Genomic DNA, 15,545 nt, shown 5'->3' with positions numbered 1-15,545 from the left:
GGTTCGTTATGGCCAAAGGTTCGTAATAATGAAGGACGATATAGTAAGGATGTACTGTGTTGTTATAATTCAGCAGGTGTGCTTTACAGGAGGGTAAAGTGGTCTTTCTATAAGCTAACATGGTGTCAGCAAAGTCTCTTCAGCCAAGCATTAATTAGTAAAGACAAGATTTTCAAAAGCAACTAGTGATTTTGGGTATACCCAATTTTGGGTGCCCAATTTGAGACATTTTAAATGGGTCTCATTTTCAGAAAGAGCTGAATATTCCATCTCTGAATACATTACTGTGTCTCTGTTTGGCACCCAAAATTCACCAGCCCCTTTTGAAATTGTTGGCCAGTATATATACAAACTAACATCATAAGGGAACCACCCAGTCTTTCCAAACACTGGCTAAATTCGATATTGAAGAAAGATACAAACTGTTGGCACTCTGGGAGGTTACTAATTTTAATTAGCCACCTATCTGCTTCTCTGAAAAGCCAGTGACTTAAACTGGGGGATATTTTTTCATTGAAGAATCATGTTATATTCTGAGTTTGAATAATTTTAACATGTTGCTTTGAAATATTTTTAAGCCCTCCTTTTAATTTCTGTGCAAACACATCTTTTGCTATCTCCTCACATTGTAAAATATATGAATAGCAATTATCTGAATTCATTGGCACTTAAGGCCCTTGGGTGAGTTAGTACAAAGCTTGGACCCCACTCCTGCAGTCAGATCCAGGTGGATGGACTCTTACGCCCATGGAATGCGGGATCAAGGGCCCTCGTTTCCACTAATCTGCCAAAGGATGGGGAAGTCGGAAATACTTTGTTAGAGAGAATTACTTGTTTTACTAGATGATGTTTGTTATGTGAGCCATAAGCAACTAGAGAGAGATCTGCAAAGTCACAAAGGGCATTTAGCCACTCAACTTCCATTGATAGTCAATGGGAGTTAGGTGCCTAAATGACCATCTGGGCCTGATCTAAAGCTCACTGAAGTCAGTGGAAAGACTTCCTTTGACGTCCATTGGTTTTGGATCGGGTCCTTGGTATGCTGAGTTTTTTCATTGTAAATGATCCCATTAAGAACTACCAATAATCTGCTTTTAAAAACTGTAATGGAATGTATTTTATATGCCAAGCTAATCAACTGGGAACCATTGTGTAGCTGATAGAATTGATCGTGTATATTTCTCTAAAGCTGCTGCTATTTGCCAGCACCTCTGAAGTTCTTTATTAAAGTCACATTTGCTGGCAGTTTTCAAATGCCCTAAACTAGATGATTTACTGCCCATTTTATGCAATTTTATGGCAGAAACTTTTAGAGGACCAGAGACGACTTAAACGTGAGCAAGAAGAAGCTGATATTGCAGCTAGAAGGCACACAGGGGTTATTCCAACGCACCATCAGTTTATCACTAATGAGCGGTTTGGGGACCTCCTAAATGTAGACGATACAGCAAAGAGGAAATCTGGGTCAGAGGTCTGTTATAGTTACCTCAGTCTGCTGCTTGACCCAATGCAATATTCGCCTCTCACAATGTTGCGCTTTAGGCCGACATTAGCTCTCCAGAGAATGTTTTATTTTTTTCCCATTCTGGCTTCATTTAGAATTGCTTTGGCTCTTGTGCCTGGTAAATTAATTGATATCTCTATACCAAGCTGTATATGTTAAAGCATGCCTGCTGAGAATTGCTGGTGCACACCTGTGATGCATGCGTTTAAATATCAGCTACTTTTAGTGAATCAAAGGCCTTTTACATCCCTTGCATCAGACTGCTACATTGTCTTCTTGTCTGTGCCTTATGCTTAGAAACTTCATGTCTTGTTGATCCTGGTCATGTGACTGTCCTGTATTTTTGTTAGAAATAGATTATGCTGTTCTCCTTCTTTTGAAAGACGCTCCATACTGCTCTAGGAAAGAGTTGGAAGAATTCCCAGCATGTTTCCTAAATATTACATGATTTAGTCCCTCTAAAAGAGACAAAGGAGGAGATGCTTTTCAAGTCCTCCCATGGCACTTTTCACAAGAGTTGGGGTGTTTAGGTGGCCACATGCCACTTTCCGCCTTAAAGCGTTGTGTATCATTGCTGTGTGCTGTTAAACAGCTGCTGTATTTCACCCCAGAGGTGGCTGCATTTCAGTGATGAGTGAGGTGGTTCCTGTGTGCAGGACTAACTTTTGCTCTCAGTTGCATGGGTGTAACTGAGGCCAGAAATGAACCCATTGTTTTTAAAGTGCTTTGGGATCTTTCAGAATGAAAGGTGCCATGTGAGTGTAAAATATTCATAGAATCATAGAATATCAGGGTTGGAAGGGACCTCAGGAGGTCATTTAGTCCAACCCCCTCCTCAAAGCAGGACCAATCCCCAACTAAATCAATTATTAGTTATTATGATTATTATATTACCAACAACTATAATTATTTTATTTCTAAAATTGCTAATTATTTTTATATTATTATTTTATTGCCATAGTGGCTTAAAAATTGTCAAAATATTTTAGGACCATTTTAATCAGCCAACAAAATCACCCCCTAAAAGCTGTCGATAGACGTGCTCTTAACACATCCTATTTATCTTTTTAACTAACTTGAGACAGTTTTAGACACATGCTTATTTTTCTTCAATTCCTCCTGGCCTTTGTCTCTTTCCTACCAATTGAAACAGTGACCATAGTAGCACATGGGCCACGGTGCAGGTGGACAATAGATTTTCAGTGGCGTGTGAGTCCCATGTGAATATCACCCTATTGCCTTCTGCTGGCCAGCAAATTTTTCCTTTATCCAAGGGGAATTTGATCCTTAATCCACAGACTCATTGTAGTGACTGGGGCAGTTGTCCAGTTCAGCAAGGTTTGACATGGTCACATGTTTAAACATTTACTTCCATTAAACTCCCCGCTGTAGGGCTTTCCTTGCCATTGGTTACATTTATACCAGAAGGTGGCACTTGGCCTATTGAGGGATAAGTCCTCCAGATCCACAGAGCGGATCTGGACTCTGGGGCAAGAAGCATGCAGCAGAATATCTGAACTAAGATCTGCTAGTTTCACCCCCAGATTTGTGCTAGTCTTTGAAAGGGCTGGGAAGCATTTCCATAGCCTTTTCAGTAATGGGTTGAAAACATAATTGTTGTTTTAATTTGTTGTTTTCAATCTTTAGATGAGACTTGCTAGAGCCAAGTTTGACTTCAAAGCACAGACACTAAAGTGAGTATATCTTGATATTGCTGTTTCTATCTCTCTCTGTCTGCTTTTTCTGCATATCATGCAACATTTAGGATGTATAATAAGACTGATTAATGTTTCTGGAGTGTGTCTCGATCCAGTCATTCAAAGCAAGTCCTTCAAGTCAGTAGAGTAGCTTTGTATACTCTGTGCATCTGCTCCCCATATGTCTTTGAGGCAAACCCAGTTTGTTTGTTTGTCAGGAAAGTGTTTGTTCCTGCTAGCCCCTCCTGGAGGGTGAGCTGGATTCAACTCCACTTCATCCATCATAAGCCGAGTTGCCAGTTGTGTCCTGCCTGCAGTATCTTTATTACTGGTGGTGTTTTAACAGGCAGGAAGAACCTAGTTGGTTGCTCAGATCCCAGCCTGAGAGAACAGTGTTTTTCACCTGCTCACTGTGTACATTTGATGTTGATGTGGCCAAGAGAGAGAGGCGCTTGTGTCATCCATGTTAGGAGAGGACAGGGTGGGTTTTTGTCATTCACTGTTGGCTGGCCCATAGAAGAGGTTTGAGAGTATGATACAGCTGCTCATGATGGGAGTTAGTCCTTTTGTTCAAGCTGAAAAGTTCCTGCTTTTCCAGCTGAAGTTTCCAAGTTCAAATCCCACTGCTGGTCCAAGCAAAGTCCGTAATGTTTGCAAAGGCTGGCTGGCCATGAATGTCTTGGAGTGTCATATATATAGTGCTTCCATTATCAGCAAATTAGCTTCCTCTTAAACTCTCTCAAAATGGTCCTGTCCCACTTATCTCCTTGTGAAGTGAACAAGTGTGCAGGCGAAATGATTGACCCAAAGTAGGAAAGTGGGCACTGCCAGTGGACAGCCAGTGGCTAGTGCTTTAACACTTCCTTGACTTTCCTTTCCCCTGCTTGTGAAGGGGAGCATGTTCAGTGAGGTCTGGCCACACCTCCTTTGTGGAAAGCCACACCCATAATGCACCCAGACAGTGAGCAAACCTTGGTATCTCATAGTAAGAACAACAGGGTAGCATCTAGATGAGAGGGTTGAGTGTGATTTATATGCTTCTTCCCAAACCCACCTTGCAGCAGATGGGTTGATAGGCACCACCCTGGAAAGTGTGAGATACCCAGCAGGTATATAGGATGGCACTTCGGATGACCAGGGTGAATATACACAGCCTCTCTCTCCTGCAGTGAAATTCATTGTGCTTTGTTTGTGGACAGTATTCAGTTCAGCTGTAACCAGTGTGTTGTTAACAGGGAACTTCCTCTTCAAAAAGGAGACATTGTGTACATTTACAAGCAGATTGACCAGAACTGGTATGAAGGAGAACACCATGGCAGAGTCGGCATCTTCCCACGCTCCTACATAGAGGTACCTCTTTCCTTTTGAAATGCTCTCATCCCAGAGCCACAGCTCCTCCTGAGAGCAACCCGCTTGTGGGCTCCTGATGGGTCATTGGACTTCATTTCTTTCTTTCAGCTACTTCCGCCCGCTGAAAAAGCCCAGCCCCAAAAGCTTGCCGCAATGCAAGTATTGGAGTACGGAGATGCTGTTGCTAAATTTAACTTTAATGGGGATACTCGAGTGGAAATGTCATTCAGAAAGGTAGGACCCTCATTGGGTGAAAGCATTTATCAAAACAAACCAGATGGTGCATCATTTCAAAGGAGATGATCCACTAAAATTGGCAACCATTTTGTGCATGTTAGAATAATCTAATTAGCTTAATCTAATCCTTGGGGGTTTTATTCAGCACCCATCACCATAGTTGATTGTGATGAGTGTTTTGCAGGGAGGCTGTCTATATCCAAGAAAGCACGCGCGTGCTGTATTCCCCCTCCAGAGGGACTAGCATGGGTGCAGTGCTGGTGCTGTGGTTCTGCATGCTAAATTAGGCCTTGAGGGACACCTGTTTAGCCCCATTATCATCACTGGGGTTGCATGGGTGTAAAATCAGGTGCAGAATGTGACTCTGCACTGGGAACATTAACTTTCCATTGATGAATTACTGACTAGCTTGTTCTCCCATAGCATTGCTGAGCCAAACCAGCTCACAAGAGTGAACAGAAGTGAACACATATCTGTGTTACTGTAGTGCCCACGTAAGGCAATGAATGCAGACAGGGAGTAAGCAGGTGCCATTTTCACAGTCACTTTTCAGAGCAGAACTAAACGCATTTATTAAAGTACCTTAAACAGCAAAATTTCTCCATCTCAAAGCTGGCAGATAGTTGCACGTGTGTTGATATTAAAATTCCATGTTCCCTATTGTCTTTTTCATTTTATTCAAGGTTGGAGCTTGCAGTTTATGATCAGGATTCAAAAGTCTTTCTTGTGTGTTTTGAAAGCAGAACAGAAGGGAAGAGGATTGGGGGCAAGGCTTGGGGACTCTGCTCTGGGAGTCACACAATGAGATCAGAACCTCAGCTTTCATATTAAAAAAATGTTTCTTGCATCCTGGATGCAAAGAAACTCTGTTAAATGTGACCCAAGAGTGACTGCTGCCTGCCTGAGTCTGCAGACAGCCTGAGCTAGCTTCAGGACAGGTGAACCTCCCCAGTCAGCTGAACTCAGAAACATGCTGCCATGTCAAGGAGGGTGGGGCTACATGCCACAGAGGGCTTGAATTCAACTGGGGCGAGGGCTCTCATCTCCTGTGCTGCAGGTTTACACGCTGGGTTAGCATCAGTGCTATGTGATGGTTCTCTCCTGCAGGGCGAAAGGATCACGGTGATTCGGCGAGTTGATGAGAACTGGTATGAAGGGAAAATCTCTGGCACCAACCGCCAAGGCATCTTCCCTGTCACTTACGTGGACATGCTCAAGCGGCCACTAGTGAAGAATGCTGTTGATTACCCTGAGCTGCCGATGTCTCACTCACCTAATCGCAGCACAACGGCTTCCCCGCAGGTACCCAGACTGGATGTAGCCAGTTACTAGACCTTACAGAACAATAGGCCGCAGTCATTTATGTGCAGGAAGAAATCCCCAGCCAAGGTTAGGGTGTACTGTGCAGCAGCACCATCTGTCCTGTCCAGTTCGCTCCCATTGTACCGGCCCAGGGAAAGCTGAGCCGAAGGGGTTACACTTCGTTTACCAGAAAGACTGAGTGGCTGGGAGGACTGGGACAGAACAGAAAGCATTTCATCTCTGATCACAGGTTGAACCTTGGCTAGGTTGGCAAGGATAGCAAGTTGAGTGAATTTCAGTGCCTTTGTGGGGATAAATCAGTGACTTTGGTCCAGTTTGATGAGACCGGTGCCTACGCAAGTCAAACCATCACTTTGATGGGCATCCTGTTTGATTAAAAGGGTATTGAGACAAAGGGGTCAGCGGCAGTCCTTCCATCAATTTCAATGGGATTTAGATCAAGGTCTAAATTATCCCTCCACATAGCAACTCCAGCTTAGGGCTGAGACAGCTAGGCAGGACAGTGTGTCGGAGGCCTGAGTTACCATTGCCCATGCTGTACATGGTCAGTAGCTAAATGGAAGGCTTGAGTCTCTAGGGCCTGCCAGTCTGACCCCTTTAGGAGCGCAAAACTGGGGAATTAAATTCATCACAGAGACAGCGGCCGGTGGCAGTTTGGGATTGCAGTCTGTCCTGTTTGTAGTGGCAATCTCAGATCCAGGTCTGGCTGTGGGGCTCTATAGCCTTTGATACATTTCACCCTGTGCCTGCAAACATTTTTGCTTTAAAGTTAAGCACATACATGATATGTGCAGACACAGGGCCTGAGTCCCTGGGTGAGGGAGGGAAGAGAAGGTGTTAGCTGGTTCTGTTCAACATCCACAACAATACCTTCCAGTGCGTAATGCTGGGGAAGGAGAGTCAGGAGGTTGGGGCATGCAACAGAGACTAGAGAAGGATTGGAAATTTCAGGGGCTACAGTCAGTGTCTTTGTCCTTGTCTTCCTTTAGTGGTCTTATTAGCAGGTATTTCTGTTCCTTGCCATTAAGTGAAGAGGAGACAGTGCTTGCTTTCTTGGGGTTCCCTGAAAAAGTGAATCTCAACTTAGCTACAGTATGTGTGGGCCTGGCACATCCTACGTCACCGTGGCATGCCTGCTGCCGCCTTGCTGCCAGCTTTTCCCTTGGTTTGGAAGTCCTGTACGCACCCTTTCTTTGTTTTTTCAGAAGTTCTGTTAATTCTCTCAGTAAAAGCAGTTGTTTTCTTCCTTTCGTTCTTGTTTCCTGCAAAGCATGGCTGGTGCGCACATATGATCAGGGAAAGCTCTAAGCCCATCATGGCCAAGAGCCCTGCACCCCCACACAAGGGCAGAGTTCAGCCCATCTTTGTTCCAGCTTCATAAACCTAGAACTTGCTTTAAAATCAAAGAGCCAACTCCCGGGATGCTCCCTGCCTTGTAGTAATGCTGGCTCCTTCAGCAGCCCCACAGCTCCAGTAACTGAGGGGCAAGGTACTACTCAGTGTGAGTAAGGATTCGCAGTCTGCATGAAGCCCCCAGCGAGAGTTTATCCTCCATGCTGTGTCGCCTGCTTTCCTGCACTCACTCTTCATTTCCCCACTGCCTTCACGTGTGTTTGAGAATTTTGTACTTTTCCTTGTCATTTGGCTTATTTCTATCTTTTTTTCCTTTTCTTTCCTTTAAGTCTCCTGGCTCTGAGCTGCTCCATACACCAACTCCTCCACCTTTGCCTTTCTCACGCCACACCCTGTCTCCAGAGGTGCAGGCTATCACGACGGAGTGGATTTCCCTGACTGTGGGAGTGTCTCCTAGCAGTACTCCTGTCATAACCCCTGCATTGCCTCCTGTCCCCGAAGACTGTCTCTGTCCCATCGACTATCTCTCACCCTCAGCTGCAGCCAGCCCCTCCCCCTCTGTTAGCCTTCACCATTCTAACCTTTCGGGCTCCTCCACGCCACTGTCCATTATATCCACACTGCCATCTTTCCCCTCCAGGCCACCGTCCTCTGCTCACACTTTCAGTCATACCACTCCGCAAAGTGAAGAAAAGTTTGTTGGCTGCCCTCCCCCCAACCTGAGCAGCTGTCAGACCCCTCACTCGATTGTTGGGAGACCCGAGAGCTTCCTCTCCGAGCTCAGTGACGTCATTGGTAACCAAACCAAGGTCCAAAATAATAGAGAAGGCTGCAGAAACAGTGAGAGGGAGGGTTGGAAGGAGACAGACAAAGGCTCTAATCCCATGCCCGAGACCTCTGTGAAGGGTTGCCTGAAAACATCAAATCTAGACAAGAGTATGAGCCCAGAAAAGAGACCCTTTGCTTCCTTTGGGGAAAGCCAATTATGTCAGGAGCTAATCACTACTGAGCAGGGAAATAATGCTGAGAAAAGAGGCACAAGGACAGGTGAACTGAGAGAGATTCGAAGCAGAGCAAACAAGGTACTTCTCCTGCATGTGTATGCTATTCTGAAACCCTACGCTTACTTGTGTGTTCAAATCCTTACTGCTCAGCTGGCCGCACAGAGCCAGTAGCTGTTGCCTATCCCTTTATGGACTGTAGCTAGCTAGTGGCTGTTAGCAATACCGTCTCCAGCATGCAGAGGGCTAAAATGGCCTAGAAGTGGATTCAGCAAGGATGTAGCAAGAGTTAGTTGAGAATAGGCATGAAAGTAGGAATTGCCTTGCCAAATATTCCAAAGCCTCGTCTAGTCTGCTATCCTGGCCCAATCAGTAGTCATTACTAGATGTGGCAGAAGAAGGCATAACACAGCCTCCATGCAATTCACCTCCCTGTACAAAAACAATGGACTACAGGGAATTCCTTCCTTACCCTAACTAGTGATCAGTTTATGCCCTGAAGCATAAATTTAATCCTAGTTAGAGAAAGCACCTATGCTGTTCTCATCCTAATGGAGCCTGAGGTGCTGTGAACCTCTAGCCGGGGTCTGTATATTTGCACAGCCACCTAGTTAAAGTGCAGGAGTCACTTTTTCTTGTAACAAACTCAGTGGGCCCGATTCTCATTTACCCTACACGTCCCTTTATGTAAATGTCACTAACACCCACTGTAACACCCCTTTACACTGCCAGAGTGGGATAAAAGGACTTTAGTGCAAATAAGAATTAAAGCCAGTAGTGTTTTCTCCCAAGAGTGAGTCAGTTATTTAAAATTATATATACGCTTCTAGCTGAAGAGCAAGCTATGCTCCATGAAAAGGACAGAGGAATCTTAGGGGAGCTCTCAACTAGCAGGAGGTGGCATAGTTGGCTTCAGCACCCCCCACTCTGCCAAATCTCGACTCATTTATGGTCCCTTGGAGACCATAACCAGCTGGAGTAAGTTACAGATGCCCCCTCAGTTGTTCTTGCTTACACCCAGGCTGTGGCTTTGGCAGCTTCAAAATGAGAGGTTTGGAACTGACTCCTTTCCCCTTTCCTGTAACAAGATGATCTTGATGCAACATAAAATCTGGGTCAGAATTAAACAAGAGAGGGAAAAATGCCTTCTGAGATTGTGTTCCATGCTGCCAAATTATATTTTTTTAATATGAAATTAACCAGGATCTTAACCAAAATTGTATCTAAGCTTTACAAAAGCATATAGTTTAGCATCTTTATGTATTGCCAGCAGCTTAACAAAAGCTTAACATTCTGCGTATTTTAAAATGCAGTACAGTTGTAAGCAAAGAAGGATAAGCTAGAAGGGTGTGTTGTCTCGTGCATGGAGTGATGTTTGCAATGTGTGCACCAAATTTAAGTGTATATATAAAGGATGCTCGTATCACAAAAGATGATAGCAGTGATTCTGATAAGAAATCATGCATTTAGCTGACCAACTTTTCTTTCCTTTAAAAGACTGCAGACACTTCATTCTCTTCATCTGCTCTTCTCTCTTCCTCTGCACTTTCTTCCTCTGCTGTCACAATACAACCACCTCCTAGACTTACACGCAGGGTCAGAATGCCCCAGGTAACCATTGTTGGTGATAATTATTCTATGGCTTGGAGCTGTTTCCATCCTTTTGTCATTAGTTTGTCATGTGATTGCTTGTCCATATGTTGATTTCACAGGTGAAGTACCTCTACTGTCTTTAATACAGTGAGCCTGTTAATGGGTTATTTAAAGTTAGTTCCAGGCACTGTGGAAATGATGGACTAAGCAGCATGGGTGAAATCTTCAGTGGCTGTATGTCAGTGTAGCTTTGTTGAAGTCAATGGAACTAAGCTGATTTACACTAGCTGAGGCTCTGGCCCTAAGTTCCTCTGAAGTGTTAGCTTAGGACATATTTGATCCTGTCAGATCCTGAGTGCCTGTAGCTACGGTGAATTTCAGTTGGAGTTGCTGTGGTCAGTCCCTGGAGGAATCAGTAGCCTAATTAGTAAGAGCAGTGGTGGATTACTGCATGGGCCAATGGGGCCCGTGCCCAGGAACCCCAGCCAATTTATGGGCCCCCTCAGGAGTGCTGGAACTCTGGCCCCACCCCCAGCTTCTCCTCTCCCCCCACCAAGGGCCCTGCTGCCCTGCTCCTTCTCTTCCCCTTGAGGCTCCACCCCTGGCCAGGCTGGAAGCTGCCCAGCTGTGGTAGATAGGAGGGTGCCTAAATTCCCCTCCCCCACATAGAGCTCTCCCAGGCACCTCTTCCCCTGCTCCCCCAACCCCTGCTCCCATCCCCACCCGCTGAGTCTCCTCCCCTCACTCCAGACTTCCCCCCCATTCCCTGGGCTCACCCCATCGTTCTCCAGGAGACTTGGGTCTCAGGTTCCCCCCGCAGGTCTCCCAGGCCCCAAACTTGCTACCCTGGGTTTGCTGGAAGCTGTGGTCTCCATCAGCAACCACAGTCTGCCTCTTGGTGGCAGTGCTCAGCCATGCCCTGGTACTGGCACCTCATCTGGGCACAAGATGCTCATGCAGGGGATGAGGACGAGCAGCATCTGGGCTGGAAGGAGCCTTTGCAAGGGCTTGCCTTGTCCCTTCCTTGCTCGGTATTCTCTGTCAGGGACTGAAGCTCCTTCCCTGTGCCCCCGCTGAGCAGGACCTTGCGGCTCCCCATGACAGCACCAGCAAACGGTGACTCACTGCACAGCTCTGTTCTGGTGAGTGACGGTCAAACCCACCTCGCGGGGTCCTGTACTCACTTATTGTCTCAGTGGCACGAATGCCTCAAACTCCCCAGGAGCTGGGAGTCATGCGAAGGTATTCCCAGCCTTGTAGCATCACCAGCAGGAATGATTCAGCAGGCCACATCCTGACCTCTGGTCCCCACACCAACTGTCCTGTCACCTTCAGGTCACACCCTCAGGTGACCCATGTGCAGCCACATCCTCCCTTTCCCCATCACCTTCGGGTCCTGCCCCCAGGTGAGCCCCACACAGCCCTAACCCCACTGCCTTCATTAGATTGCCCATGTGTAACCAAGAGTGCTTGGTGAGCAGGACTAGCCTCTGGTTCCCTCTCCCATCACTGGGCTGTCTATGGGGCTCACAGGAGGTTTTGTTTTCCTGCGAGCCGGCAGCTCTGACTGTTACCTCCGAGGGGCATTCTGTGCAGCGCAAGGGGGCTATTCTGCCAGAGGTACTTCTTGCTGCTCACTGCAACCAGCTGGAGCACCCAGGGAAAAAAATTAGCAGGTGCTTTGCAACCACCAGCAGCCTCCCCACCCCCCAGTGCCTTCCACCCACCGCGATCAACTGTTCTGCAACATGCAGGAGGTGCTGAGGGGAGAGGGAGGCGCGGGAAAGGGGCCCACTCAGGGAGGGGGTGGAACTGGGTGAGAAGAATCGGGGTGGGGGTTTGGGGGAAGGGGGCAAGGCCTAGGTCAGAGCAGGGGGTTGAGCACCCCCAGAGGCTGGAGGAAGCTGGCACCTGTGCACTGTGGGGAGCCCCAGACCCTCCACCTGCCCTGGGCAGGGGGCCAGCGTGCCCAAGAGTAACCCCCAGTCCGTGTCCCTGCCCCCCAGGGCCCACCACCCAGGGTAGGTGGCCCGGGATCCCTGGGAAGCTTTTGCTACCGTCTGTCTCCCACTTCCAGCCTGGCCAGGGCCTTGGGGAGGAAGAGGAGGAGCAGGGGGTGGGGCCCTGTGCCTGGGTGTGGGGGGCTCAAATGTTCTTTGTGCCCAGGGCCCCAGTAAATCTTAATCCATCTCTGAGTAAGAGGGATGTAATGTATCAAGAAGATGGTTTTATAGAGGTTGTTTTTTATTTGCTTCCAAAAGTTACTAACCACCTTTTTCTGGTATGGGCCAGTAAAGATGGGCTCAGGCTGCAGCGTTCAGAGCTGGAGTGGGAACACTTAAAGCTGTTAGGACCTGTTAGAACCTGGAGTTCTGGCTCAGCACATTAGGAAGGTAGGGGGGCCTTGTAAACTTCAGGATCAGATTTCAAGTGGCCCAAAGTTAGGGGCATGGGGTTTGTACATGTTTGCATCCAGAGTTTTGGATCTGGCTTACATCTGTAGGACAGTGGGTGGCTAATTCTGTGATTATTGGTTTGATTGCTTTGTGTTGAGGGGAGAGTGTTTCTGGCATAGCTGCAAATGTCCAGCCTGGTTTTTCAGCTGGTTCTGTGGCACCCACTAACACTCAAATTCCCTACAAACACTACCAAAGGAGCCAGTGTTAATACTGTTGTAACATAAACAGCTCAGTGTCAGCACTAAACAGCTGATACCCCCTCCTCTCTATTCCTCCGAAAGGAGTAAGAGGTATTCTAGTCTGTTTACACATCAGTATACTTCCAGCTCACTTCCACTGGCTGGCAATGTATGAAGGAGAAAGCACACTCTTTGCAAAGGCTAGTGTGGGGTGCTGGTTGTTGGGAAACAATCTTGTTTTCACCTGTAAAGTGTGCAAATTTGATCCAGAATTCATGGATGGAGTATGAATCTGGACACCTGTTGCCATTTTTAGTCATTTCCCTGATCATCAGCTGCTCTCTGAGGGTGAAGTATGGAGTTTAGCCTATGATTTGCCCTTCGCTCACCTCTGTCCCCATTTCCCCTGGGGACAAGGACTTTAAATGGGCAAATGTTCATTAAACAGCCACCGTCCCAGTCCCATCCCCCAGAATTTACCATTTTGATTTAGATTCCAAGTACCTGACCCTAAGGGTGGGTTTGTTCTAGTTCAGATTTTAAAAAATCAAAATTTGCAATTTACGTGTGGGTTTGTGTTTTCTCCTGGCATTTAATTCACTCATCCCTACTGGGAGCTGTATGTGTGTGTGTGCAGGGCTGTCCCTAGGGAGGTGTGGGGCCCGGGACATTAGAAACTTAGCACCTATCTGCCGGGGGGTGCTCCCCTTGGCTCCGCCCAGGCCCCACCCCCATTCCACCCCTTCCCCCAAGGTCCCACCCCAACTCTGCTTCTTCCTGCCCTGCTTCTTCCCCACCCAGTTCCGCCCCCACCCCTGAGCACGCTGCGCCCTTGCTCCTCCCTCTCCCCTGCAGTGCCTCCTGGCGCTGCGAAACAGCTGATCTGTGGTAGGTGCTGGGAGGGAGTGGGAGGTGCTGATCGGCAGGGCCTGCCAGTGGGCAGGAGACGCTGGGGAAGGGCGAGGTTCTGTTAGGGGGGCTCCTCCTCGCTTCCCCCTGCTCACCTCCCTGTTCGCCTCCTCACCCCGCTCACCCATCCACCTCATCTCCCCACCCGTGGGCCCCCACAAAGCGCAGGGCCTGGGGCAGACCCCCAATTCACTGTACCCAAGGGATAGCTCTGTGTGTGTGTGTGTGTTTCCCCATGTGTATGTGAGAGAAAGAGAGAAAGAGAACAGGATGTGATCACAAAATGATAAAGCTAAGGATGCACTTTTAGACTAAACTCTGAACTGATGCTGTTTTATTTATGATTTTCTGCCCTGCTGATAATATGACTTTGATGTCCTTTTCGGGGGGTTATCAAGCCAACATTTTTATTCCATATGCCATGACAACTACAGCATTGTGAGGATCAAGTTAAAATTATGCATTGCGTTATGAGAGGCCTCAACTGTGGGCAGTTACTTAGGGTGCAGTTAGCACATTTGTATGCACAAATAGATATCCCATTACCTGAATGGCTTGTGGAGACACTGTTTGCATGAGCAGAATTGTAGGCACCAACTCATGGGCCAGTTTCCAAATCTGGCCTTCTATTATTTTTAACTGAATGCTAAAAGCACTAAGTCTTGTCCATGTGGGGAAATGTTCTGGCGTTCCTATACTGGTATAATTATAAAAGTGACATAAGTAAAACCGAAAAAAGGCCACTGTTGTTCTGGATCAGTGTCCACAGGTGGGAGTTATACCAGTAGTAATGATGGTATATATCCTCATATAGACGAGCTCTTAGCAGAAATTAAACTGAGCTACAGAATGCAGATCCAGGTTTGGACCTCAGTTTCGACACTGCTCATCCTCAATGTTTGTGGGTGTTTTTCAGTTTGCAGTCCCAGTTGAGCTCATTCTAGAGAGCAGCTCTTAATTGTGAAATTCAAAGCCAAGTTTTGTTCCAGATGTAAGACCCTCTCACATGTGGGGCTGTTTGGCCTGGGGTTCTGGTTCACTCCTATCTCTAGTACTAACTCAATACATTAAAATGGGCCAAATTCTACATAAATTTACAGTCCCCTCTGTGTGTGTGTTCCCTCTGTGTGCCGCCCCAGCCCCACGTAGTACTGTTTATTCATGTTATAGGTTACCCTTACTGCACATCCGTACCTTATTACACTAAGTGGGATTTGCACGGAGGGGCTAAGGGGGTTCTCTAGCTGGTGGTTTTCTGTCATGTTAGATTGCGATTCCTACGGAGGACAGCTCGCTTACTTACCAGATCAGTAGTCGGTGGTCACCAGTGTGTTGCTATATGCAGCACCAAAGCAAAGGGGCCAAACTACAACACCAGATTGAAAAATTATTGTTATGCTTGAACATAAGGTGGTATTATATGTACACATACACCGAATCATAGAAGGTTAGGCTTTGAAGAGACCTCAGGAGGTCATCTAGTCCGACCTCCTGCTCAAAGCAGGAGCAACCCCAACTAAATCATTCCAGCCAGGACTTTGCCTTAAAAACCTCTAAGGATGGAGATTCCACCCCCTCCCTAGGTAACCCATTCCAGTGCTTCATCACCCTCCTAGTGAAATAGTTTTTCCTAATAATCAACCTAGACCTCCCACACTTCAATTTGAGACCATTGCTCCTCGTTCTGTCATCTGCTACCACTGAGAACAGCCGAGATCCATCCTCCTTGGAACCCCCGTTCAGATAGTTGAAGGCTGCTATCAAATCCCCCCTCATCTTCTCATCTGCAGACTAAATAAGCCCACTTCCCTCAGCCTCTTCTCATAAGTCATGTGCCCCATCACCCAATCATTTTCGTTGCCCTCTGCTGCACTCTCTCCAATTTGTCCACATCCTTTTTGTAGTGGGGGGCCCAAAACTGTACGCAGTACTCCAGATGT

General features: G+C 47.0%; 1 protein-coding gene across 34 annotated transcripts in view; it reads left to right on the top strand.

Annotated features, from left to right (window-relative positions):
- Nucleotides 1–15,545, top strand: part of SORBS1 (sorbin and SH3 domain containing 1) — a 111,145-nt gene that overhangs the window by 79,085 nt on the left and 16,515 nt on the right. For 16 of the 34 annotated variants that reach the window (XM_048856339.2, XM_075130668.1, XM_048856345.2 and 13 more), the window contains 5 exons: nucleotides 1,304–1,471; nucleotides 3,152–3,198; nucleotides 4,437–4,551; nucleotides 4,660–4,785; nucleotides 5,896–6,090. In XM_048856339.2, the coding sequence (XP_048712296.1) occupies nucleotides 1,304–1,471; nucleotides 3,152–3,198; nucleotides 4,437–4,551; nucleotides 4,660–4,785; nucleotides 5,896–6,090 (651 nt within the window). Of the gene's footprint in view, nucleotides 1–1,303; nucleotides 1,472–3,151; nucleotides 3,199–4,436; nucleotides 4,552–4,659; nucleotides 4,786–5,895; nucleotides 6,091–7,793; nucleotides 8,547–9,962; nucleotides 10,077–15,545 lie in introns of all 34 variants that reach the window. The other 18 variants (XM_048856337.2, XM_075130663.1, XM_075130665.1 and 15 more) reach the window with 3 other exon arrangements.

This window comes from Caretta caretta, chromosome 7 (genome assembly GCF_965140235.1).
Source record: "Caretta caretta isolate rCarCar2 chromosome 7, rCarCar1.hap1, whole genome shotgun sequence".
NCBI classification, from domain to species: Eukaryota; Metazoa; Chordata; order Testudines; family Cheloniidae; genus Caretta; species Caretta caretta.
This window is presented reverse-complemented; position numbering and strand designations above follow the sequence as displayed.